This window comes from Gymnodraco acuticeps, unplaced genomic scaffold (assembly GCF_902827175.1).
Source record: "Gymnodraco acuticeps unplaced genomic scaffold, fGymAcu1.1, whole genome shotgun sequence".
Classification (NCBI taxonomy): Eukaryota; Metazoa; Chordata; class Actinopteri; order Perciformes; family Bathydraconidae; genus Gymnodraco; species Gymnodraco acuticeps.
Window position 1 is genome coordinate 163491 of NW_022990838.1, and position 24010 is coordinate 187500.

Consider the following 24010-nt stretch of genomic DNA (forward strand, 5'->3'; position numbering starts at 1 on the left):
TATCATTTGTACAGCTTTCACAAACAGCTAAGCACACCAATGTATTAAAAAAACTGTTAATATGTTTAAATGTACGTTTTTTTATATTAATGAAATTGTAATCTCTGCATATCAAACACTTTTCAGCATCGACATGAATTAAAATGGGTAATTTTTTTAAATTAATTGTTCTCCTAGCTGCCTAATGTAACTTGCATCTACGCCAATCAGAGCTCAGAACAGAGAGTGTTAGTTTGTATAGAGGTGGGCGTTGCCTCGACACGTGCAGGTAGCCCAGTCTGGAAACCACATAAGCAGTAGGCGGGACTATACTAATACACGGTAAAATAGTACAAGGCTATTTTGCTCACCGAGTTGTAAAATATGTATCAACAGCATTAGCATTGGGATAATTGTATCTTTAAAATAAACACTAGTATTAAATGAAAACAATTGGAGCCATGTTCAGAGCTGATATTATACTGCACAACTGTTATTACTACTTACAGAGGTGATTACAACAGTGAGAAAACAGTAATTCAACTATTTAAATGTGTTATACTTCACTGAAAATGAGTTTTTGCCCATTAGTTTCAACTGTACTGTACAATTTGTGGATGTCAAGGCCTGTACAAGAGAAAACAGATGAGCCTTATTGAAAAAGTACTTGCTCTTTCTCATGTCCAAAACAATCTGCTGTGTCGTTCATGTTCATGTTTTTTGTTTATCTCTAACATAGTAATACAGTTAACATTGCCCCCTCCTGGTCAGAGGTGATAATAGTTCAACCTAGTCCTGTTGGCACCAGGCAGGTTACCACATACTAATTATGTTAGTATTGTAAAAACAAATAAGAAATGTATCACAACTACAACTGGCTAAAAATAGCAATATAATATACCAACTCTGACATATGTCAAAAAATAAGACAGACACATTTTATAATATATGTATTTAAATCAAACACAATTTAAATATATTATAGATTAAGTACACATACATACATGTCAGAAAACATTAGTGGTACATAGTACCAAGAGTCTTTTCTGGTTCTTTTCCACATCTTGGTAAGGGTCTAAATTAAAAAAAAGTTGTATTCACTGAGCACATTTTCCAGTTGAACAGTTCTGTCATCACTGATATTTGTGTCAGCGATGCATTAAAAAAAAAAAAATCAGATCACCATAAAAAAGAGCTAACATTAATATATGGGGTAAACCAGAAATCTACATGTACATATATAGAACATTAAGGACATGGAGTTTGGAGTTTTCCAACACAACTGGAGCACTTAAGTCCATTAAGGGAATATTTCTTCTTCTTCTACGCTCTGTAAAAGGTGCCAGGAGTTTCATATAGGAGCTGAGCCGGTCCAAGGAACAAATCTGCTCTCCTTCTGTTTCATTGTCACGTTTCCAAAAATGTTCTACAGTACGCAAAAACAGCCGAGGTGGGACAGCTCACACGAGTGAACGGCAGACGACACTACTCCGACGGGAAGCGTACGCAGAAAACTGTACAACACTGATTTTTCATCTGCTTAAGCCTTACCCTTACATTTCATCTAAAAACAAGGAATGCTTAAAAAAGGTGTGGGGAGGAGTGTCGTGAGGGCAAATTCAGTCTTTGTCACATCCTCCATAGGTCCGAGATAAGAGAGACATTATTTCCAGACAGTGTCAAGTGTGTGTGTTGTAGGTTTCCTTCCTTCAGGAGTGACTTCAGTCCAACTTAAGAGCTTCATCTTTGGCGACCTCACGCGTACCTTCGTAGTATTATGGAGTTGGAAGATTGGTGCAAAGATGTACTTCAACTTTATCATGACGCACCCAAGCTCTCACATTCATACAGACACATTGGGGAGATGAAAAAATGCCTTGTTCGTAATGAGATTAATGCAGTTCATTGTGGAGTGAGCCCTGCGTACAGTTTGTCACTGGTCTGGCCAGTGTCTGCAGGGCGTGATGGGCCTTTGGTTCCTCAGCGGGGTCATAACTGCAGACAAAAGAGAGAAGAAGAAGTTATTACACACATCGCCGCAGAGGAGAGGGCTTACCGGTTGAGGATCCGTACCTTGGTGGACTTGCCGGGGCTGTCGTGACCTGACTGGTGGACGACGTCGTTGACGATCATCTTGGCGATCTGCCACGCCATTTCCTCCTGCGCCTTGATAGGGATGTCAAAGCACAAACTTTAGCTTTAAACTGCTTTTAAGTATATTTTTAAAGTAACATTTTAGCATGGTGTTTCCTCACCTCGTCCGAGTTGCCTTGGACCCATTTCTTCATGGCTTGAGAAAAGATGGAACCTGAAGGAGAGCAGAGGGAAGGCTGAGTGAGGCTGCACATAAAGCACATACAAAACAGCATATTAACTGCACACACTGTAGCCTAATTTCACTTCCTCAAGGTGAGTTAAACATATTTGCGGCGTTATAGACTTAAAGTTTGGCACAGTCATTCTGTAGCCCAAATATCTTGTACTCTATTTTAGACCAAGAGAAAACACTCCTAACTATAATAAATAGTTTGTTGCCTCATCTTAGGAGAAGTTGTAGCAGAGAACTGTTCTTGTATATTTCGGAAAGGTTTGAAAGCATGTGGAGAATAGGATTATGGAGAAGATGATAATATTAAAGTATTTATGACACTTCAGTATTTAATTTTACATTCTGTTCTATCTTGTTCTTTTTTATATGCCAAATTTCTCTTATTTCTGTAACTTACTTGCACCGTTATGTTTATTTTATCCCACTTTTATTATGCCTTTTTATTTTTATGTGAAGCACATTATATGTTGCCTTGTTGGAGGAGCGGAGACTGGGAGATGTTCAGTGCCAACAACTCTGCTCACTATTGTGCATATAGCCTTTAAACCTTGATTCTTAAGATAAGGTTTATATTCATGGATGCAGAGTAGATGTTTTACACTGCACTGACATCAAATATGAAAAAGTAAGGGCCGAGATTCAAAGGAAATAATGAGACACAGAAGAAAGAGTGAGCTGTCATGCCTTTGGATTTCTTCACGTCCGGCTCTGGCTCGGCCTCCCTGATAAACTGACCCATCTCGTTCACCTTCCCGAATGTCATCCTTCTGAGAGAAGAGGAGAGGGATGAAGACAGAGCAAACAGGCACAACTGCAACATTCTAAAATCACTGTGTGTGTTTGTATCAATCCAAATTCAATGAAGGGGAAGTAAATCCGACTGACTACAGTTGGGACTGGTCAGCTTTCTGTCCCCAGAGTCAGAACTAAACGTGGAGAAGCAGCGTTCAGTTATTATGCTCCAAATATCTGGATCCAACTCCCAGAAACCTGCAGGTCCGCTGCAACTCTGACTACTTTTAAATCCAGGCTGAAGACTTTTCTTTTTGCCGCTGCTTTTAATTGAACTATTCACATCTTAAACTGCACTGTAACTTTTAACCATGTATTTTTTCTTTTAATGTTTATTTTATTAGCTTTTCTTTTTAATGACTGATTTTAAATGCCATTTCCTTAATGTCTTTCATTTTTGTAAAGCTCTTTGAATTGCCTTGTGTTGAAAGGTGCTATATAAATAAACTTGCCTTGCCTTACAGCTTTGCCTTTTAATACAATTATTTCCTTTAATTATTTTTGTGCCGGATTCTTTACAGAGTGCTCATAAAACACTTTGAGAGTGAGTCAATAAAAACAAAAAAAATTACAAGCATTAAAGCCAAACGGCAATGTGGGCAATCAATAGAACATAAGAATATGGGAGAACAATGGAACTAGGGGGAAATTACCAACAGCTAAATTGGAGAACAGCAAATATCTGAAGAGTTCATTTAAAGAGATGATGTGAAACACAGATTTAGCCCTCTGGTGCATTAGACACTCACCCAGCGTACGGCCGCTGGTACAAGGACTCGGGGTCCAGGCTGGCGACGTCCACCGTGATCGCCTCGTCGAAGTTTTTCAGGATCTTGATCGCTGCCCTTTTGGCCCCCTGTTGCAGCGTGAAGAAAACATGAAGTGAATGTTTGGCAGCGTTACGGGCAACGTTGTTTTTCTAAGAAGACATCTAAACATCTGGAATACACTCAGCCCTTTTGGCATTTACAAAAGAATGTCTTCATTGTTAGCGTAATGAGGCGGAACAGGAGTAAATGTCAGGAGGAACATCCCCACAGGGGCGGAGGAAGAGGGGGGGGTTAACGTTGGGGTCACCTGAGTCTGAGAGCCCTCGCTGGCATTTGAACTTGAACGCTCGTTGTCCGCGGGCCCGCCCTGACCCGGAGTGTTGACATTCACAAACTCGTCCGCCCGCACCGAGTTGATGAGGTCACTCAGGTATTTGTAGTAAAGGTTGCTAGACAGGAAGCCTGGCATGTAGACCTGAACAAACGCAACACAACGATGACTCTGTTAGCCAATAATGAGCTGCGTGATGTATTTCTGGGCACAAGTTACAAAGGTCTGTTTCTGACCTTTACATGCCGACAGCAGTGTTCAGATTTCATTTCATTAACTTAAGGCAAGTACATTTGTCATCGGTGTAATAGGACAATTTTTCAGTGACTTACAACACAAAACCTTTAGGAGGATCCTATTAAATTACAGAAAACAGCTCAAGCAGAAGATTCTATAATTATGTAGCTAAAAGCTTTAAAGGGCAATGTACATGAATTGAACTTTTCGGTACAACTTTTCTATGTCTTAAATGCATTATAAACATAACTAAAATGTGTTAAAAATCCACTTATAGCACTGTTTAATAGTAGTTATAAGCTCTTATAATTACCAGTATTAACACAAGTGCATTTGTATTTGTGAGGAATCTGTGTTTTTCATTAATTACATACTTCACAATAGTTATGTATATGATATGTCAATAAAACTTTGAATCTGCTTTCTACCTTTTTATTTTAATTAGTCACTCATGTTGATCAAAGGAAAAGATACAGCTTCAGAGCTTTAAAACGTTTTGTTCTGATTCTAGTGAGTAATACCCAACTTTGAAGATAATTGTAATAGTGCATTATGATAAGGTTATAATGTAATTTAACAATGGGAATTTTAAACACTATGATCCTTTTAAAGACAGGTTAGAGAGTGACCAGCAGTTATGATAATACTTGACCATACAAACTTTATAATGTGTGTGATTATTGTTTGAAGCATTATGAACTGTGCTTAATACTATAATTGTTAAGTGCTATAAGCATAATACAACGCATTATAAGTATGAGTTTCTAGGGTGCTTTATTGTATATTCTTGAATGTTTCCTATTTCCGTACCTTCTCCATGGTTGTCCAGGCCTGTCTGAGTGGAGTGGTGAAACAGTCTGGCAGCGGCCCCCCCTCTCGGCAGATATTCGACTCGATCTCCATCCGCACAGAGTCGCCAAAGCCCAGAGGGTTAGTGGCCTGGAGTGAGAAATACCTGAAGAGGAAATAGAGCAATAAAAGACGGAGTTCAGGTGAGGTCATCTCAATTAGGATTCAAATGAATACCAAAAATACAATAGACTTCAAAATAAACCTCCCTTAAACCTAAATCAAGAACTGTATTGAGGAAATTGCATTTTTTTAAGCTGCAATGCCTCTGGCAAGCAGGACTATGGCATTTATTTAATATTATCTAAATATGAATGAAATATTGCAAAAAGGATCTGCTGCTAATACAGACTAGTGACTGGGCTTTCTCCTTCACAGTACTTAACTGCACAAAGCTAACAGAAAAAGAAACACCTTGAAATATTTCTCAATAAAAAATCCTCCAACATCAGACGACTGGATTGCAACTGTCAAAGTGACAATAGGCAAGTCTTTTGCTTTAACTTAACATAACAAACTAAATGTTGATTGCACAATGTAATGGATTTTTGGAAAATGTCACCATCGTTTTAATGATTGGTTCACTATAAACCAGGTGTCTTTGCCACAGCGGTGCCAAAAATAATACCAGTTGGGGGGAGAAGTTGTCTTTATGATAACTTTAAAATATGATCCATGTCAGAAATACTGGAAAAGAGATTGAGATGTAACCCAATACATATATCAGTTATAATCCCCTTTTCCTGTTTAAGTTCTAGATTGTACATGTCAACCCATTAGTTTCTTTCCCAAAAATAAACAGAAATGTGAATGTCTGGCTACACATGCACAGCATTGAGTGCAGCTGTCTGGTATGATTATTATCATGGCAGCTAATTAACAGTGTGTGGATTATTTTTACTACACTGAACAAAAATATAAATGCAACACTTTTGTTTTTGCTCCCATTTTTCATGAGATGAACTCAAAGATCTAAAACATTTTCTATATACACAAAATAACCATTTCTCTCAAATATTGTTCACAAATCTGAAAAGATCTGTGATAGTGAGCACTTCTCCTTTGGCGAGATAATCCATCCCACCTCACAGGTGTGGCATATCAAGATGCTGATTAGACAGCATGATTATTGCACAGGTGTGCCTTAGGCTGGCCACAATAAAAGGCCACTCTAAAATGTTCAGTTTTATCACACAGCACAATGCCACAGATGTCGCAAGTTTTGAGGGAGCGTGCAATTGGCATGCTGACAGCAGGAATGTCCACCAGAGCTGTTGCCCGTGAATTGAATGTTCATTTCTCTACCATAAGCCGTCTCCAAAGGCGTTTCAGAGAATTTGGCAGTACATCCAACCGGCCTCACAACCGCAGACCACGTGTAACCACACCAGCCCAGGACCTCCACATTCAGCATTTTCACCTCCAAGATCGTCTGAGACCAGCCACTCTGACAGCTGCTGCAACAATCGGTTTGCATAACCAAAGAATGTCTGCACAAACTGTCAGAAACCGTCTCAGGGAAGCTCATCTGCATGCTCGTCGTCCTCATCGGGGTCTCGACCTGACTCTGGTTCGTCGTCGTAACCGACTTGAGTGGGCAAATGCTCACATTCGATGGCGTCTGGCACGTTGGAGAGGTGTTCTCTTCACGGATGAATCCCGGTTTTCACTGTTCAGGGCAGATGGCAGACAGACAGCGTGTGTGGCGTCGTGTGGGTGAGCGGTTTTCTGATGTCAATGTTGTGAATCGAGTGGCCCATGGTGGTGGTGGGGTTATGGTATGGGCAGGCGTATGTTATGGACGACAAACACAGGTGCATTTTATTGATGGCATTGTGAATGCACAGAGATACCGTGACGAGATCCTGAGGCCCATTGTTGTGCCATTCATCCACGACCATCACCTCATGTTGCAGCATGATAATGCACGGCCCCATGTTGCAAGGATCTGTACACAATTCCTGGAGGCTGAAAACATCCCAGTTCTTGCATGGCCAGCATACTCACCGGACATGTCACCCATTGAGCATGTTTGGGATGCTCTGGATCGGCGTATACGACAGCGTGTTCTAGTTCCTGCCAATATCCAGCAACTTGGCACAGCCATTGAAGAGGAGTGGACCAACATTCCACAGGCCACTATCAACAACCTGATCAACTCTGTGCGAAGGAGATGTGTTGCACTGCGTGAGGCAAATGGTGGTCACACCAGATACTGACTGGTTTCGGACCCCCCCAGACCCCCCCAATAAAGCAAAACTGCACGTTTCAGAGTGGCCTTTTATTGTGGCCAGCCTAAGGCACACCTGTGCAATAATCATGCTGTCTAATCAGCATCTTGATATGCCACACCTGTGAGGTGGGATGGATTATCTCGGCAAAGGAGAAGTGCTCACTATCACAGACTTTTTCAGATTTGTGAACAATATTTGAGAGAAATGGTTATTTTGTGGATATAGAAAATGTTTTAGATCTTTGAGTTCATCTCATGAAAAATGGGAGCAAAAACAAAAGTGTTGCATTTATATTTTTGTTCAGTGTATTTAAGACAACAGGGTGAAAGTGCAAAATAATCGATACTGTCAGGAATCCGGCCAGTAATACATTCATATTTTCTAAAATGCAGCTATAATCATGACTATGTATTTACTGTGGTAATATACCCTCTGGTTCTAAAACATAGCGAGACTGGAACAGTAGAAGAGATTTGATTCAACTATAAATATATACATTTCTCTTATTACTTTAATTTATAACTGTTTTGTCCATGTCGGGATCCTGTAGGAAAAAAGTTTCCATCTCAGGTTTCAACAATCAAACCAGATAAAGAAATATGACTTCTATCTTCTCTTTTGTCCTAAAATCCAACCAGTGCCTGAAGTTGCTTTCAAAACAAAGCTTAAACAACTAACCCAATAAACAAAAAATATAACAATAAGTAATTATCAAATACAAATTAAAAAAACAGTGAGAAAAATAAACGTTTAACTATTAAATATTACAAATCAACGATAAGCTGCAACGTTGACAATCACTTAAAATGATCTTCCTAACTTTTGGTCACAAATAGCTTTTGAAAGGACAGGACTCTTAAGAAGCTGAGTGGAGACATACTTGTCGTAGAGGATCATGGCGTCATTCTGAGCCTCCTGGCCGTCGTACTGGCCCTTTTTAGCTGCTAGCTGGTTCTGGAAGTTGTCCGCTGCTAGCCAGAACTGCATTACATTCATCGCCTCCTCCTTTTCCATGTACTGCGGGGAGGAAGAGACCAACACACCTCAACTGAAAGTCACTGTGTTTCAGGGTTTACTGTGAGTCCTGTGTATACGCTGACACAGTAAATACATGCTCCGACAACGTTAGGGAGTGCTGGGGTTAATTGTCACTTTATTATAGCAATAGTTTGAGAAATATCTCTACTGAGTCCTCACTTTATTGCTGCTGTGACAATAGAAATTCCCTGTAACATACGTAAATAAACAGAAAGTGTTTTTGGGGTAGTGGCAAGAGAGGACAAGTGTTTACAGTAATGAGGAGGGGACATGAGGCACAGTTTGTGTACAAAAACAAACATAAATGGCACCGTACTGGAGTGAAAAAGGTGTTTAACAAATGGGTCCACTCACCTCAGAGAAGTAGAAGAGAGCTGACTCACAGAACAAGATGTCAGCCAGGAACACAGAGCCACTCGTCAACACTTCGATCTGGTATTTACAGAAATGATGGCTCCGCAGGAAATCACTAAAGTGCCTGGATAAGAAAGAGCAGGTGGGAAATGAATGCAGGGGAAAATGACAAATGACTAGTTGCACTTTAGCTCTACTGTGGAAACATGTCGACAGGGAAACCTCGTTCCATTAACTCCTCCGGAAAATAAATGGACACACTCACTGTTGCTCCAAGATGATGAAGACTACCGATTGTGCAACGACAAAGCTGTTTGGGTCCACCATGCCATCCTCTCCACATATCTTAGCTACAGAGAGCAGACAGGGATATTATTTAAGATGGATGTATTACAGTTTTTGTGACTGAAACCAAAGCACGTCAAATCGGCTCTCATATTTAAAAGAAAAAGTGAGTTCCTAACGTGTGTTTCTTACCCACGATATCATTTCTGATTGGTTCTGTGATGGGGATGGGCCTCACAGCATCTGGAGAGATGTACCTGGTGAAGATGGTGACTGCTTCCTTCTCTATACCTGCGGAAGACAAAGACAAATAGCTTTAAAAAAAAAAAAACAGTTGCAACATGCATAGGAGTGTGTCATCACAGAGAGGGAATGTCATGCTAAAAATACTTTCTTCTTGGGATAACTAACTATGTCTAACACACACTGGTAAAACCTCTGAATTTAAGAATGTATTTTTACGTTAAAAAGTGTACTGTGGAATTTGTCTTTTTTTCATTGAAATCACTTTAGGAAGGGATCTATTTGTGGCCTGTGGTTCCTTTGACAGCTGGAACAATGTACATTTATTTAAAAAAAGGACTTTAACTAGAATTAAAGGCTTGTGTTCGTACTGTATGCTTTTGCACACAAGTCAGGTTGCCTTTTACAACGTCTGTCCAAAATGTCATCACTTCATTATTTTATCCTTTGGGACATTTTAATTGTCATAATAATTATATTTATTTTGTAAAGTCACTGTGACGTCAAGTTTTTTGACCAACAAAATCGAATCAGAGTCCAAGTTGGCTTTTGCGTCAAATTTTAAAATCAAAAAATTGTATTTTTCAGTTGTAGCCTGACAAAGCAACGGTTATTTTATCTGACCAAATAATTGCAGGTCACTGTTAAGAAAAATGTTTCTCTCCACCATCCTTAGGTAATAGCCAGGTTTCATTCATTTTGAATCCAATTATCCTTGTCTTATGATATTAGGAGTCAGGTGTACTGATAAACAGCTGCTAATATCCACTACGATACCTATGAACCGTTCAGAATAGTTTTGATTGATTTCATTTATCATTGACAATATATACAAATTAGATTCATGACATATGCATTAATAAAAATGCAAAGCCTCTTTATTTTGTGAAGAAGAAGAGACTGCAATGGGATGGCCAGGAAAAAGGGTGCCAGTCAAACACCAAACACTTAAAACAAATAATATAAATATGGCCTTTGTATTGGTTTTAAGTAATTTTGTGAATTTAGCAAAAACGTTTAAATCTGCCACTATTTTTCAACTCTTCAGTAAAAGTGGATCACATTGAAGTTGCATGCTTTATGTAGATTATGTTTTTCTGTTTGCGCTGCATTATATGAAAAAACATATATAAACACAAATATAAAAGAGAAGGGGTTGTTTGAAGTTGACTCACTTTTCATGAGTTCAGAGAGGTCTTGCAGCGTGCTGTTGGGCTGCAGCTTGCAGGGAGTCCCAGTCCTGGAGGGGGTCTGCCTGCTGGGGGTTTCTACTCGAGGGGTGCCGGGCCTCAGGACACTTTCTGTGATGGAGGAGTCCCGCCACTCCGTGTGCACCGCCGGGACTTCATTGCTACTTTCCCTGCTGAGAACATCGGCCGTGTGTAGGCCGAGCTGCGGGAGGTCCGGTCTGCCCGGGGAGGCGGGAACGGGCTCCGCCAGAGAGCTTTGTTTGACAGAGTTCAGGCTGTGCGCTCGCACGCGCGACCAGCTGGTGGCCCGGAAAGTCTCAGACTCCAACCAGAAGCGAACAAGGTGGTCGGCGCCCCGGTGTTCCATGAAGTGCACGTAGTGAGGGATGGCCACGCCGTCCCGCAGGACGTGCTCCACCGTCTTAGACAGCCGGGAGCGGTCCTCCTGCTGATAGTTCACACTGGAGTGTCCTGGAACATGCAAATATACACAGTTAAGTTATCAATTTATAACTTCAGGCTTCAATTACGGCTTGACAGTAAATGGATATGTTGACATTTGGATAGATGTTATATTATATCAATCTTAAATGGCATACCTTTATTTGCCTCCTTTTAAAGACAGCATTTTAGTTGTATTGCATAACAAGGGATGTTTTTCTTTAAAATGTCTAGGCTGTTCTACCTGTTCTTTTATATGCCTTTACTTAGTTATTCATTACATTCCCATCACTGATGATTATTTATCTTCAATCTCTTTGTGTTAATATTGTGTTATAGCCGCAATAGTAAACATCATAATATAAATGTTATATTGATTTTGGTTTTTTTGTCAAAATAATTCTGATATACAGACTTTGACTTAGAGAAATTAAAACAATTGAATAGATATAAAAAACACATAAATCAATTCAAGTTTTTTAAAGAAAGTCAGAACATAACAAATGTCATCACCCCAATGCAATTCATGATTCAACTGAATTAAAAAAAAGGTGTTATATTAGTGGGGATTTGTATTTGTAAGGCTAAGATCATATACACTTTTTAGTAAAAATGCACATGTCAAAAATATGTATACTGCCTTCAAGTGTTCCACTTCAATAAGAGCAGCAAACGTTCTATTATTTACAGGCTTCAACTTTCATAATAGAGTTGAGTTGCAACATGAAGTGAAAAATAAAAAGTGGATTCTCCGTGTTCAGCTCTATTAGTTCTCCTGAACATTTGGGCCAGATTGTTGGAACGTGCGCTGAATTTAAACTCCTGGATATTTCTTTTTGAAGTCTTGTGAATTTCTGACTGTGTCTCTAGAGGTGGCTTTGGACTATGCAATTTCACAGATGATTTCACCCAGACAAACTTTTCAGAGTCAACATCAAACAGTCATTATTGAGTGTCTGAAGAGGTCAGCAATAACTGTGGTTGCCATAGCACCGAACTCCTGTATGGATGTCATATGATTCCAGTGTACTCTGCCTTTAACAGAGAATACCTGTTGAAGATACACCATCCTTAGGGACTGCAAGCACAAACTACCAGCAATCAAAATAAACAAGGGAGCGCACTCACTGAATTCAAACCAGACTCTTGCTGCGTTAGGAATAAGAGCACATCTGCTGTCTGAAGCCTGGGCTGAGGATTTGTGGTGTTATGTTTGCTGCTCTTTTAAAAAAATATTTGTGCGTCACCCACTGTAAACCTCCCTCGCATTCCTTAAGAGCACACAGGGACGCCACATCATCACAAAGCGCCTGCCTCATTTGAATATCTTTGAAAAGTCAGGCACTGATTTTACAATGCCCCGCCCTCACATGTGCTACAGCTGCGTGATACTCAACAGACGTTTGGTTTACACTGTCACTGCACTGTTAAGATGAATGATTAACTCCCACTAATTCCACTATGTATTTAAGTCTCACTTTAGGTTGAACTGCCATAAAGCGCATTTCTGAGGAGTTAGTTTGAGGGAAATGAATTACACACAATGCATAGCTTTGTGACGTGGAACATGGGGTTACAACGGGAAACCCAGAGTGTTAAACTAAAAGAAAGAAAGGTAAACAAAGAATATGTCACACAGAGTTCAGCCTGTGGAAGGAGATGTATACAACACTAAGGGTGTATGTTGGCATAGGCTGTTTTACACGCCGAATTATTCCATCCATCACTTTAATTTTGCTTTATGATGATGTTTGGAAAATATTGAGTAAAGTGATTATTTGAAAATAACCTCTGCTCCATTCTGTAACTCAAGAGCCTGGAGGGCGTTTTATTAATAAGGCAGTAATCAAAGAAAAACACACTATTGAACAAAACATGCATTGCCTTTGTTAAGGTAATTGATGTGAAACGTCACCGCAAAGCGCCCTATCCTTATTCATACTCTTACAAACCCTTGCTGTTACTCACAGTCAACCATAATAAGTGTGTGACCTCAGTTAAGCCCCTTAGTGTTCAGGGCTTAAGGCCTTAGGGGGACGTCGGGGCGGGGGTCGAAACATTTTTTTCCTTGGTGAAATGACCCGGAAGTATCTTAGTGGCAGCCATGGTAAGACCTGTTTGAATTATCTCAATGTTAATGAAAGGTGTTTCGATTCTTCCTTTCGTATGGCCTTTAGCATAGGGATCATCCTTTACCAAAGGACAGGAGATAATGCTGTCCCAGAATTCCTTGTGGCAGCAACATTTAAAGAGTATATAACATCCGACATCACTGTTTAATTAAACTCTATGAATAAACTGAGAACATCCTTCATAAGAGGTGTGAATGCACTCTTTCATTACCTGAATTGTACAGCATTGAGATTGTCACTGTTGCCCACTCATAAACACTAAAGTCAAGACTGCTGTCGTCTAAATGGAATTAGAATCAATCACATCTTTCCTTGGCCTTATGACGTTTCAATCGAGGTCAAGGAAAAGCATTTAGAAAAAAGACAAAGGATGTGATTTGTTTAACTATTCAAATCACAGCCTGGGATTGGGCCGAGCCCACTTTGCCTTTGAAATGCTCCCTCACCTTCTTCCACTTTCTTTCTCTTGCCCGGTGAGTTTCGTTCTCATTCTGCTGTCTGGGTTCCTCCACCTCTCTGACTCACCCCTGCTATTCTCTGGGCAACTTGCTCGGGCAGTTCCTGTCATTCCACAAGTCCTGCCACACTAAATATTCACCACCTTGTATCATTGCATCTGACGTAAGCAGAATCTAATTTTAGAGCACTTTAGATAAAAGGGAGGAGCTGTGTTCTTACTACATGACCCCGAGAGAGGAGGCCTTACAGGCTGTGGAATGTCTGAGTGCTCATCACATTGGGAGCATGAAGTTGTGAAAGTGCTTCACACAAGATTATTGAAGGAGTGTTTGCAACTTGCATAAGACTGTTTGCCATAGTAACAGCACATTCATATGAGGAACCCATTTGTTCCTTTAAGAAACTTTGCCATGTTTATAGCTCTTTATATTGGTTTAATTATGATCATTTCTATATTATAGGGAGTTTGTATACATTGTTTTTGTGTTCTTACTGTATGTTGAGATTTTATTATTTGGCAGAAATTCAAACACTTTTAGATTTGTCCTTCTGAAATATTTGTTTCCAGTAAATCTAGCATGACTCAATTAATCAGTCAATTGTCAGAAATAAACTAGCTTATAATTAATTAGTCTTTCTGTTACATTTCAAAGAAAAAAAGGCACAACTTCTCATATGTTTGCATTTTAAATGTAAGGATTCTTGGATGCTTGACTTTGTGTTATATGACAGTAGTAGATAGTGGTATTTATTGGTAGAAGATAACAATGGATGTAATGGTTTCTTTGTTCTCTGGAAATTATAAAGGTCATTTTCTAATATTTTCTAAAAATGTTATACAGTAATTGAAAAATCATAGACAGATAAAGGAAGGAAGTAATTGTTGTTTCCAGCTCTACTCCTTTTATTGATGTTTTCCTCTGTGTGCTATAATAGACCTATATTGTTTTGGGCCCTCGTCATCTGTTATCACTTCAACACAAAACACACGAGTAAGGCTCAGTACCAAGATCTCCAAAGTGAGCGGCCTCCATGTGGCTCGGCTGTTTCTTGAGGATGGCGGTGCGCCCCCGGGCGAAGGAGTCCATGTTGGCGGAGATGGCATTGATGGCCACATGGCTGGGTCCCGCGGGCTCCTGGATGGCATGGTGGTTCCTCAGTCCTTGTGATGGTGACTGAGGGCTGGGTGGAGCTGTGAGGGAGCATGGGAGACAGAAATTAGGCATCAAGCTAAATAGAAAGAAGAAAAAGAGTCAGTGTGATGTGGATGAAAATATAATTTTTGTGAATGTGTTTCAAAGCGCTCACAGTAAGAGTATAGAGGCCTTGAGGTGGGATGTGAGACAGAGTGCTCAGTGTTTGTTTGACTGTATGTGTTTCACTTAACAGCTTCAGGTAGAAAGGTTGTCCTTGTGACAATAAGGGCCAGCAATAGTGAAAGATAGCAAACCAGATCAAACAAAAAGCCATTTAAAACAGTTGAGCACACTTGTAGAAATGTTTAAAATATAGCTCATTTTGTCCACTAATGCATTTTGTCCACAAATGCATCACAAATAACCAGTTGATAATAAAAACTATTGTCTGTATTCTTGTCATAAATAAATAAATAAAAATGCTCCTGTTTTTTCCAGTGAAAACAACTGCTTTCGGATCTAAGGAATAAGCTAATGCAAGTTTTGTCTATAAATAAAGAGTAATTAAAATGTTCACTTCACAACATGCTTTCACACTTTCATATCCTCACTGAGGAGACGATGAACTCACCTTTATTTACTTTAGCATCTGTCACTCTCTCAGGTTCTTTGCTTTTGGCTGTGGGAGAGAAAGATGAGAACGGGGGTTAGAATCAGAAGCATTTTCATTCACAATACAGGGCGTGACCAGCGAGAAGTCATTCATAAGGACAGGCGAGGTAATGGGATGGTGCTGTGTGGTGTCGCAGCGGGAAAAGACTGGAACTCACTATCTAGTTACGTAATGACCTAGTGAGCAAATGGATACGCGGCTAGATCATTCGCTGCAGACCTGCTGCTGACGGATGAGGAAAAAAAGGGAAGCTGTGTTCCGATATGTGAAAGCCCTCTCGGTCCTCATTATATAGTAAGCAGCACTGAGAGGGCTTTCACACTAAGTCTTTTTAAGATTTGTGACCTTGGCGATGAGCTCTGGTGGGTCCTTTAAACTGCTTTAAAGTCAAGGGGAGTTGACAGTCTGACAGCTTTCCTCCAAAGCACTAAAAGAGAGTTATTATTTAAAAATAATGTATACACAGCATTATAAATCACATGCATAATGGACAACTATTCAATACTCGATTATTTGGTACCAGTCCAAAACTCTTTGGCCAACTGTCGAATAAAAAACTGAAATATGTAGAACAAATGCAGAGTGGCTGACATGGTGGCAACCGAGATTAGAGTGACGCAACATTCATATCTTCAGATTAGGCTGTTGCAGCAAAGGAAGGTCCGGATAGGTATCATTTCAAGTACTGACATTACAAAATGGACTGGGAACAAGAGTGGGTAGGCTCTGATGGGCTGTCTGTCAGAGCGTGACTTTTTAAAAGTCTAAGCTCCAACAACATTCTCTGGGCAGAAGTTAAACATGGTTTAAATAATAAAGCATGTCTTTGGAATGAATACATATTCATAGAACCACATGGATGTGCTGTAATGAATGTAAAATAAAAGCTTTGCAATATCAGCACCCACGTACGCGCACGCATCGATGCGTCTAGCATTCACACACAAAGCATCACAAACACTTGACCTCTATGCAAAATGTCAGAAAACTGTGAGCGCCTGAAGATGGAGAAATGTTTGTGGACTGGACAAACTAAAGAGCTGCTGTCAAATCAGAATCAGAATCTCCTACTGCCTGTGCTGCAGCACCTCTTTTCACCCTCTGTCTGAAACCAAAGCCCAGTCTGCTCTGATTGGTTAGCTGGCAGGCTCTGTTGTGATTGGTCAAGTGTTACATAGTGTTGTCATTATGCTACGGAAGTAAACAACCAGTCCAATTGAGGCGTTTCAGGCAGGGGTGGGGGAGAGAAACTGGGATTTTAGCTTTTACTAATACTATAATACTAAATCATAATAAATAAACAAAGTGCAACAACCAAAATATATACATTTCAACTAACGTATTGTTTCAGGCAGCTAGTTATTATTTAACAGCACTATAATGGCTTTGCCAAACTTCAGCTCATTACAAAATGTTGTCAGCACATTTCAACCATGTGCCTATACCAGGCATCCGACTTCCTTCCTGTCAGTCATGAGTATCATCCAGCTTCACAGCATTGTAAGTGCACCCTCTCTCTTTTTTGTGTGACCTGCTGTGTCAGCTGCTTTGACCGCTGTAGCCTTTCAGGAAAAAAATACTACTCTCCCTCTAAAAGAGAAACAACTTTTGAATGAAGCTACTGTGAATAGTTCTAATAAACACAAATATACTCCAGTAAACATCTGTTTTACAATCACTGCTTTGTTATTCTGCCCCTTCACATCGATTTGCTTTCTTCTAATCAATGAGATGATTCATAAAATGTAGGGCATGTTCTTTAAAAACACTTTGTAGGAAATGTATTAGCTGCACAATTCTAAACTGCTGTGGTCTGCTACTAATATTAAATGTGTCGAATAAATAAAAGATGCACCTGCACTACAGTCTTCCAAATGAAGCGAAACCAATTGCTATCAAACAGTTTAGAAAAACATGGCATATTACAACGTGTATGAAGAGCCTGTACATGAAAGCTGAGCTATTAGACTATATTATCATTATTTTTACTTGGTAGCCAGCAAAAATGCTTCATCATGCTTTGGTTTATAACTAAAACTGCAGGTTCAATTTAAATCAGTTCCTTCTACTTAACGTTGAATGATGCTGAGCAATGTTACCAACGTTAGCTACATCCATTTTGGTCAAACTTTTCTCAATGAAGACTACACATATTTTCTTTATAATAACCTAACAACTCTAATTCAGTTACAACGGACATTTAATAGCCTTTTTCATACTTATGTCTGGTTAAAACTGTATGGAAATGTATTGATAAAGCTAGCTAGCTGCCATAGCAAAGTTCGACACTTATCAATTGATGGCTATCACAGATATTGGTGTTCGTTAAAGTTCATAACATTTAGAAGCACTATTGTATGCAAACACTGTCATGTTAATGTATCTAATTGAAATAACATACAGTTGACAGCTCTTTAGGGTGGATGTATATCCTCCCTGGCTAACACTAGGGCAAGCAGGATAGAGGCCACCGCTAAGCTAACCATGTCACTGCAGTGAGCAGCGGCGCGGCTCCACACACACCGCTGTGTCCGCAAAGGATTTACTGTCGGCCGCAGTCTCGACTACACTAGTGCCATGTTACCGGGACTACGGTCTCCTCAGACGGACTCTTTGCTGCGAGACAGCGTTGACGTTGTAGCCTTCAGAGGGAGCTTCCTCACCTTTCCTCTTGAAAAACGACATGACGGGTTTCACACTCTGGACGTTTCCTCAGCTCACTGACACCGTCCCGTGAGTTCACGGGTCCCTTCATTCAAATGCATCTGTTCTTTACACTCCTGACGGGAAAACGGGTTATTATCGCAGCCCCGGTGAGTGCTGTCAAATTACAATTTTCGCCAAATCCAAACCCAGCACAGCGGCCATATTGTCAATAAACGTCTTACTTCCGGGCTGGTGCGGCAGCAGCATTGTGGGAAATTATGTGTTACCTGCTCTGGCCAGGAGATGGCGCTGTTTCAACGCTAGAGAAACACAGCCTTATTTAGACAATTAATGAATTATTATTATTATTATGAACAATTACGTATTACGGTCTCTACCATTTATTTGATCATGCAAAATTCACATTTTTAATAAACCCCCAGTCAAATTAATGCTTGTCTCAAGGAGTGTCTCTCCTTATATAAATATTTCATTTATTTTAAAATTATTATTATTCTGTTACTACTCTTTATTTAATTTGTAATTTATTTAGAATATTTGTCTGTGCATGTGTTAATCTCATGCTGTTGCTTAATTGTGTGTCTCGGGCAATTTTCCATACCCATGATACAATGGTCACCGTTTTCACTACAACAATGACTAAATGTAATATTGCTGCTGCTGCTGCTTGCCCTTTTATAATTGATGAAACTGTACCAGAAGGCCATGTTTGTTTTCTATAGACAGTAATAACGTATTATCCAGGGTTGACACTTAATTGTTTTGCTTCATAAAATATGAGAACATGTGAAAATCAAGTCGGAAAAACAGGGTTCATTTTTTTTTAACTCATGGCTATTTAAGTACCAGCACAGGTGTTCTCACTAGTCTCTGATTAGACCTCTGCTATCACACCTCACATATGCAACTAAAGATCGAGATATCAGCCAATCATATTCTGTAAACACTTACATTATCCTTAATATAAGCCAAATTAAGCAATTACGTGAAAACACCAGCATGGGTGGACTGAGGGTGTGTTTTCTTTCTGTGCAAACATTTCATAGACATTGTTTGCACAATGTGTTATCATGATGAATTGGCATGTAGTTCATGGTCCCATATTGTATGTACTATAATTGGATTTCTGAGGGAATGAGTGATGCACACACTCTACTGCATTCAGTGAAAAACAGTCAAAAATCAAAAATAATTTTTACTATGAAATGTATTGATTTTGTTTACAAGAAATGTATGACATTTTTTAGAGATACAATTTGAGGGCAAAGATTTATAGAAATTATGCCTATTTTATAGGAACATTTTCTTTTTTTGTTATTTTGTACATACATACATCATATAAATCACACAGTGCTTGATTAATTTAGATGAGAGGTTTTCAAAGTTTTAAATTCAGTAAAAAAATGAAACATTAGTTGACATTAGTTCAAATAGAATAGCACACACATGGGTGATGTTGGTTAAAAATATCAAGTCCAGTGATCCAGTAGTTTGGGAGATATGTACTGTTTTCTTATTTTCCCAGAACCAGAAACTAATAAAAGCCTTCATTTATTTGGTTTAAGGTAAAGTCAAACGGATTATCTTGAATCAATTGTTGATGAATTTAAAGGAATGAGGCTTAGAAAGTACACCTAAGGGAGGGGTTTTACAGGTTTTGTCTGAGGGGATGCCCACAGTCATTCATCCATCTTTCAATCTCTTCCAACTGCATGGGTGTCTTTGGGCCTGTCGATGCGGTACACAAACTCTGCAGGCATGAAGTAGCCGAGGTACTCCACACTGTCAGGAGTGCTGTCGATGTAGTAGTGGCCACCTTCTCCGTGGTGGCTGAAGCAGTGTGTGTGCTCCACGCGCAGGTCCAGACCCTGGGTACATACACAGAAAACACATGAGCAGAACCAATACAACGCAGCCTACTTTTAAATGCACGGCTGATGCTCATCTTGTGTCCTCGCCTCACTGAGATGTGTGTGTTTGCTTTACTCACAGGGTCTCTGGATACCAGCACTGACTGGCAGATGAGGGGGGCACAGACCTCAAAATGTTTGAGCCAGTTGTTGACGTCATCGTTGGTGTCGAGGGGGCAGGCAGAGAACTCTCTAGGCTGTCCATGAGAATATACAGGGAATTAAATCAATGTATTTAGTTATCAGAGGTAGGAGAAACATTCAGATCATCAACTTAGCAGAAGAAGTAATACCAAAGGGTTACAAGTTAAGTCTAAAGAGCATCAGAGCTTAAAGAATAGGTAATTATTTGTGTTGTCTCTTATGTATTATTATGTATTCTTATTATAGAAGGGTGTTAAGTGATGAGAGCGATTGCATTCAAATGTACAACTGTATTTGCAAACGAGAATGAGAATAAACTGGAAAAGATCTAAATTCAAAGCTCAACTTAAATAAATAAAAATATACTTACATTTTCAAAAAAGTATCTTATTTGCTCAATAGCCATTTTAAAAATAATATAAATTATAGTTTTGGATTATAATTAATGATGCAATTAACTATTTATACTGCGAGGTATCTTGTGCATTTTATTAAGGGATCAATAAAGTGTATCTTAACCTATAATAACACATCATAATGTATTGATTACATGTTTTATTAATTAGTAATATTTTGTAGAATCTTTATAAATAAAAGTTAGTAAATGTGGAGTAAAAAATCAAATATTTGCCTCTGAATTGTACTGGGGTAGAGTTCAAGTTAAATACAAAAACCTCCGAATGTTTACTATTATGTTATATTGTATTGTAAGTATTGTGAACCACTGTCAACTGCAACAAATCATGTATCATGTAAAAAATGTACCATGATGTGGATTTTAGCTTTCCCTTTCTGGATGATGAAGGTTCCTCCCAGAGCCAGGCTTTTTTCAGGGTAGTGACTCTCCAGAGTGTTCCTCATGGCCGCCACCAGACTGTGGTCCCCGGTTCTCTTCTTGGCCTTCACCTCTATAACCTGCAGAGACACCGGTGAAGAGGACATGACAGCTCAGCATGTGCAGTCACTTCTCTTTTGTTAATGTTTATCCCAAATATTGGGAGCACACATGTGATGGGGCTGAAGTTCATGCACAACAACATTAGCGAGGGTACTAACTTGCAGATAATTGTGTTTAAGTTAATATATAACCTGACCTGTGTTCATTATTGCCAAAAGTAGTAAAAAAATGACTTTCTGAAGGATTTCCACATGATCACATGATTTGTTGTTCAAATAAGACACAGTACCTTTCCAGACTTCCCTTCACACGCGTACAGATTGCCCAGAAGTCCAAAGTTACAGTCAGAGAATTTGTTGTTGTATTTTTCCTGCAGACACTGGCCATCAGCGGGATTGATGGAAGCGAAGTAGCTGCTGTTCACTGCAGGCCGTCCCTCTGCTTCGGTCAGAACCAGAGGCATCAGCTGGGCATGAGAATATTTAGTCACAAAAAAAAGAGTTTTGACGTTCCCCAAGTGCTTTAGTCTTTCTATTTTTCCATTGTGTAATATAGCAAGTGACACATGCTAGTATAAAGTTCTTCAATCTCACAACCACCCAACGTTTTACTTTCCTTAATCCAATATTTGCTTTGTAATAAGACAAACTGGTAAAAAAGGTTTACATAAAAAATTAAATATCTGACTGTTTTCATTATTTTGTTGCCACTTTGACAAGTTATGTTTGTGCATGTTGTGCAAGATGATATCTGGGGCTTCCTTTCTAGGGGAAATAACTTTAATGCTGCACACTTCAGAAAGCAAGTGAATGTATATTAGCCAGAGTTTGTGATTTGATGTAAAAAGTAAACCTCTGCGTTCATTCCAATTACTCTGGAGGGAGCAGCTGCTGCGCCGAGGATGAAGGCTCCTGGCAGCTCCAGCTCCTTCGATATGGTGTTCATGTTGTATTCCTGGAATGAGGAGAGACGGCTTTGTAAAAACCACATCACCACAGGCTGATGCTCATTATCTCCATGCAATATTTTCATTAAATCTACCTTGTGCTTCTGAACCAAGGGGACCAGGTACGGCACACCACCAACATCAGTGATCCGAGGCTTACCACACAAGCCTGCAGTGATAGGACAAAGGTGATGGTAAGTGAAAACCAAAAGCCCATGGACACCACTTATTGAGGTTGTTGAACTGAAAACTTGCATCTGAACACTGCAAACAGCATACTTATTCAACTAAATTGACCTGATAGGTCTATCTCACTTTCAATAAACATATACATTACTCATTACATTTTAAATATCCTTTAATGAGAAATCAAGTGTTATGAGATTATTCGGGTCACTATTTGTTGGGAAAAAAAGGTTTTTTATTTTAAGTAAAGCTTAAAACTATTAAGTCATCCAATGGTTTCGCAAGAAATCAATATAATCTCTTCAGCGGCTGAAATAATCAGGTTGACAGTTGTGATACATTTAGTTTTCATACTGTCTATCATATTGTGTAATTTGTAATAGTTTGATCATTATTATATTGTGCTTTTCTATTTTAGTACGCGAAGACTTCACAATTCTGACGATTTCATTTTGCAACCATTTTACTTTTTGTAATAATCAATCCAATAATATAACTTTAACCCGACAACAAATAAATCTCATGTGAAAAAAAACATGTGCAATACATCCATACTTGAAGAATATGAAAGACTTTGAGGGGCTGATATAAATGGAAGTGGTGCAAAAGCTTAAGCTTAGCCTTAGGTGTATTAAATTGTGCATGGATTGACAAAATATATATAGTAGGGCATGCATGGGGGATCTGATTTTCACAGTGTATTGATATTCTGCCACTTACATAAATAATGTGTATATATTTTTATTTTACTAACTGCACACTGTTGTAGAATGCAGTGTTCTTTTCTGATGTTCCTACCTTTCACAGGAAACTGGAAGGGCTCCTTGGTGAGATCTGGACACTCCACAACACTCACCTGAACATCAGCAAAGTTATCTTCCAGGCCTGCTTGTAATACTGCAACCAACAATAAGTCGTTACCATTAGCATACAAACTCTTAATGGACATTCTGTTTCATAAACACGCATGTGTATCAAAGTCCATACCACCACGTAGTTCCTCTAAATCTGGCACGTGCAACTGAACCTTTTCAGTTTTGCTGACATCAGCCATAACTGCAATTCAATGTAAAAGTAAAATCAGACTTTCAGAGGTGCAGGACCTTACTGTTAAAGCGAAAAAATCTACTGTGCTGTTGCAAACAGACTGTATAGAAAGGCTGCAGACCAGCCAAAGAGTAAACATTAACAAGACAGTTCCGGTCCCAAATTGAGTTTCGTGTAAATGCATACAGTTCTTTAGAGCACTAACGAATAATATAATATACATTTTGAAAATAATATTAAAATCAGGTATCACAAGTTAATGTAGGCACACTTAGAAACTAACTAACAATGAATAAACATTTCAACGTAAACGGCCAACACTAATACAACTATACCCATTTGTACAGAAAATGACATTTTCTCATTATTTGAAGCCTGAAAATATTGCAATTTTATGGTATTTTCACCAGTTTTCTTTTTTTTTAAATGACAATACTGTTGTTTGGGCTGTGGGAGAAATATTGTCAGTAATTGATAGAACAAAACTACGTTACTTATATTCAAACATATTCTACAGAACAGAGCAACTGATTATTTTAGGATACGTACAAACAAAAACACGTACACTTTCATGTTATAACAAGATAGACGCTATATTTTATAGAAAAGTTGTAACATGATAGTGTATTTATAGCCTAACAATAACATCAATGTAACCACGTCAAAAATATCTTGATATAACAAAGTTTCACGTTATAGCATGATCCGTTTTTTAAATTTTCTGGCGTTGGAGCAATACA

At 39.0% G+C, this 24010-nt stretch overlaps 2 protein-coding genes across 5 annotated transcripts; both read right to left on the minus strand.

The window, feature by feature from the left end:
• Positions 1 to 913: 913 nt before the first annotated feature.
• akap10 (A kinase (PRKA) anchor protein 10) lies at positions 914 to 19214 on the minus strand. 3 transcript variants are annotated; one of them, XM_034233000.1, is made up of 15 exons: positions 18136 to 19214; positions 15431 to 15478; positions 14670 to 14855; positions 10617 to 11102; positions 9391 to 9489; positions 9179 to 9263; positions 8914 to 9037; positions 8402 to 8538; positions 5249 to 5393; positions 4178 to 4345; positions 3850 to 3956; positions 2993 to 3072; positions 2235 to 2287; positions 2053 to 2145; positions 914 to 1974 (listed from the first exon to the last, which is right to left on the minus strand). In XM_034233000.1, the coding sequence occupies exons 1-15, from the start codon at positions 18155 to 18157 to the stop codon at positions 1969 to 1971; spliced, it is 1839 nt and encodes a 612-aa protein (XP_034088891.1). In that variant the 5' UTR covers positions 18158 to 19214; the 3' UTR covers positions 914 to 1968. The 3 variants fall into 3 exon arrangements, with proteins under 3 accessions (XP_034088891.1, XP_034088890.1, XP_034088893.1); XM_034232999.1 differs by having other exon boundaries at positions 2993 to 3075; XM_034233002.1 differs by having other exon boundaries at positions 2993 to 3075; positions 18057 to 19214.
• A 180-nt stretch (positions 19215 to 19394) lies between these two features.
• On the minus strand, positions 19395 to 23386 carry cunh11orf54 (chromosome unknown C11orf54 homolog). 2 transcript variants are annotated; one of them, XM_034233003.1, is made up of 8 exons: positions 23211 to 23386; positions 23022 to 23120; positions 22133 to 22206; positions 21944 to 22045; positions 21381 to 21557; positions 20959 to 21108; positions 20130 to 20246; positions 19395 to 20007 (listed from the first exon to the last, which is right to left on the minus strand). In XM_034233003.1, exons 1-8 carry the CDS (start codon positions 23275 to 23277, stop codon positions 19834 to 19836), a joined length of 960 nt encoding a protein of 319 aa, XP_034088894.1. In that variant the 5' UTR covers positions 23278 to 23386; the 3' UTR covers positions 19395 to 19833. The 2 variants fall into 2 exon arrangements, with proteins under 2 accessions (XP_034088894.1, XP_034088895.1); XM_034233004.1 differs by having other exon boundaries at positions 19498 to 20007; positions 21965 to 22045.
• Positions 23387 to 24010: the final 624 nt, after the last annotated feature.

Coding starts and splice junctions, on each gene's coding strand:
- akap10 (XM_034232999.1), bottom strand. CDS start 18,157: ATGTCGTTTTTCAAGAGGAAAG. Junction 4,346..5,248: donor CCTGGACAACCATGGAGAAG/GTACGGAAATAG, acceptor GCGTTTGTTCAG/GTCTACATGCCAGGCTTCCT. Junction 3,957..4,177: donor GCGAGGGCTCTCAGACTCAG/GTGACCCCAACG, acceptor ACGCTGCAACAG/GGGGCCAAAAGGGCAGCGAT.
- cunh11orf54 (XM_034233003.1), bottom strand. CDS start 23,277: ATGGCTGATGTCAGCAAAACTGAAAAGGTTCAGTTGCACGTGCCAGAT. Junction 21,109..21,380: donor GTGAAGGGAAGTCTGGAAAG/GTACTGTGTCTT, acceptor GTGTCTCTGCAG/GTTATAGAGGTGAAGGCCAA. Junction 20,008..20,129: donor TGCTGGTATCCAGAGACCCT/GTGAGTAAAGCA, acceptor GTATGTACCCAG/GGTCTGGACCTGCGCGTGGA.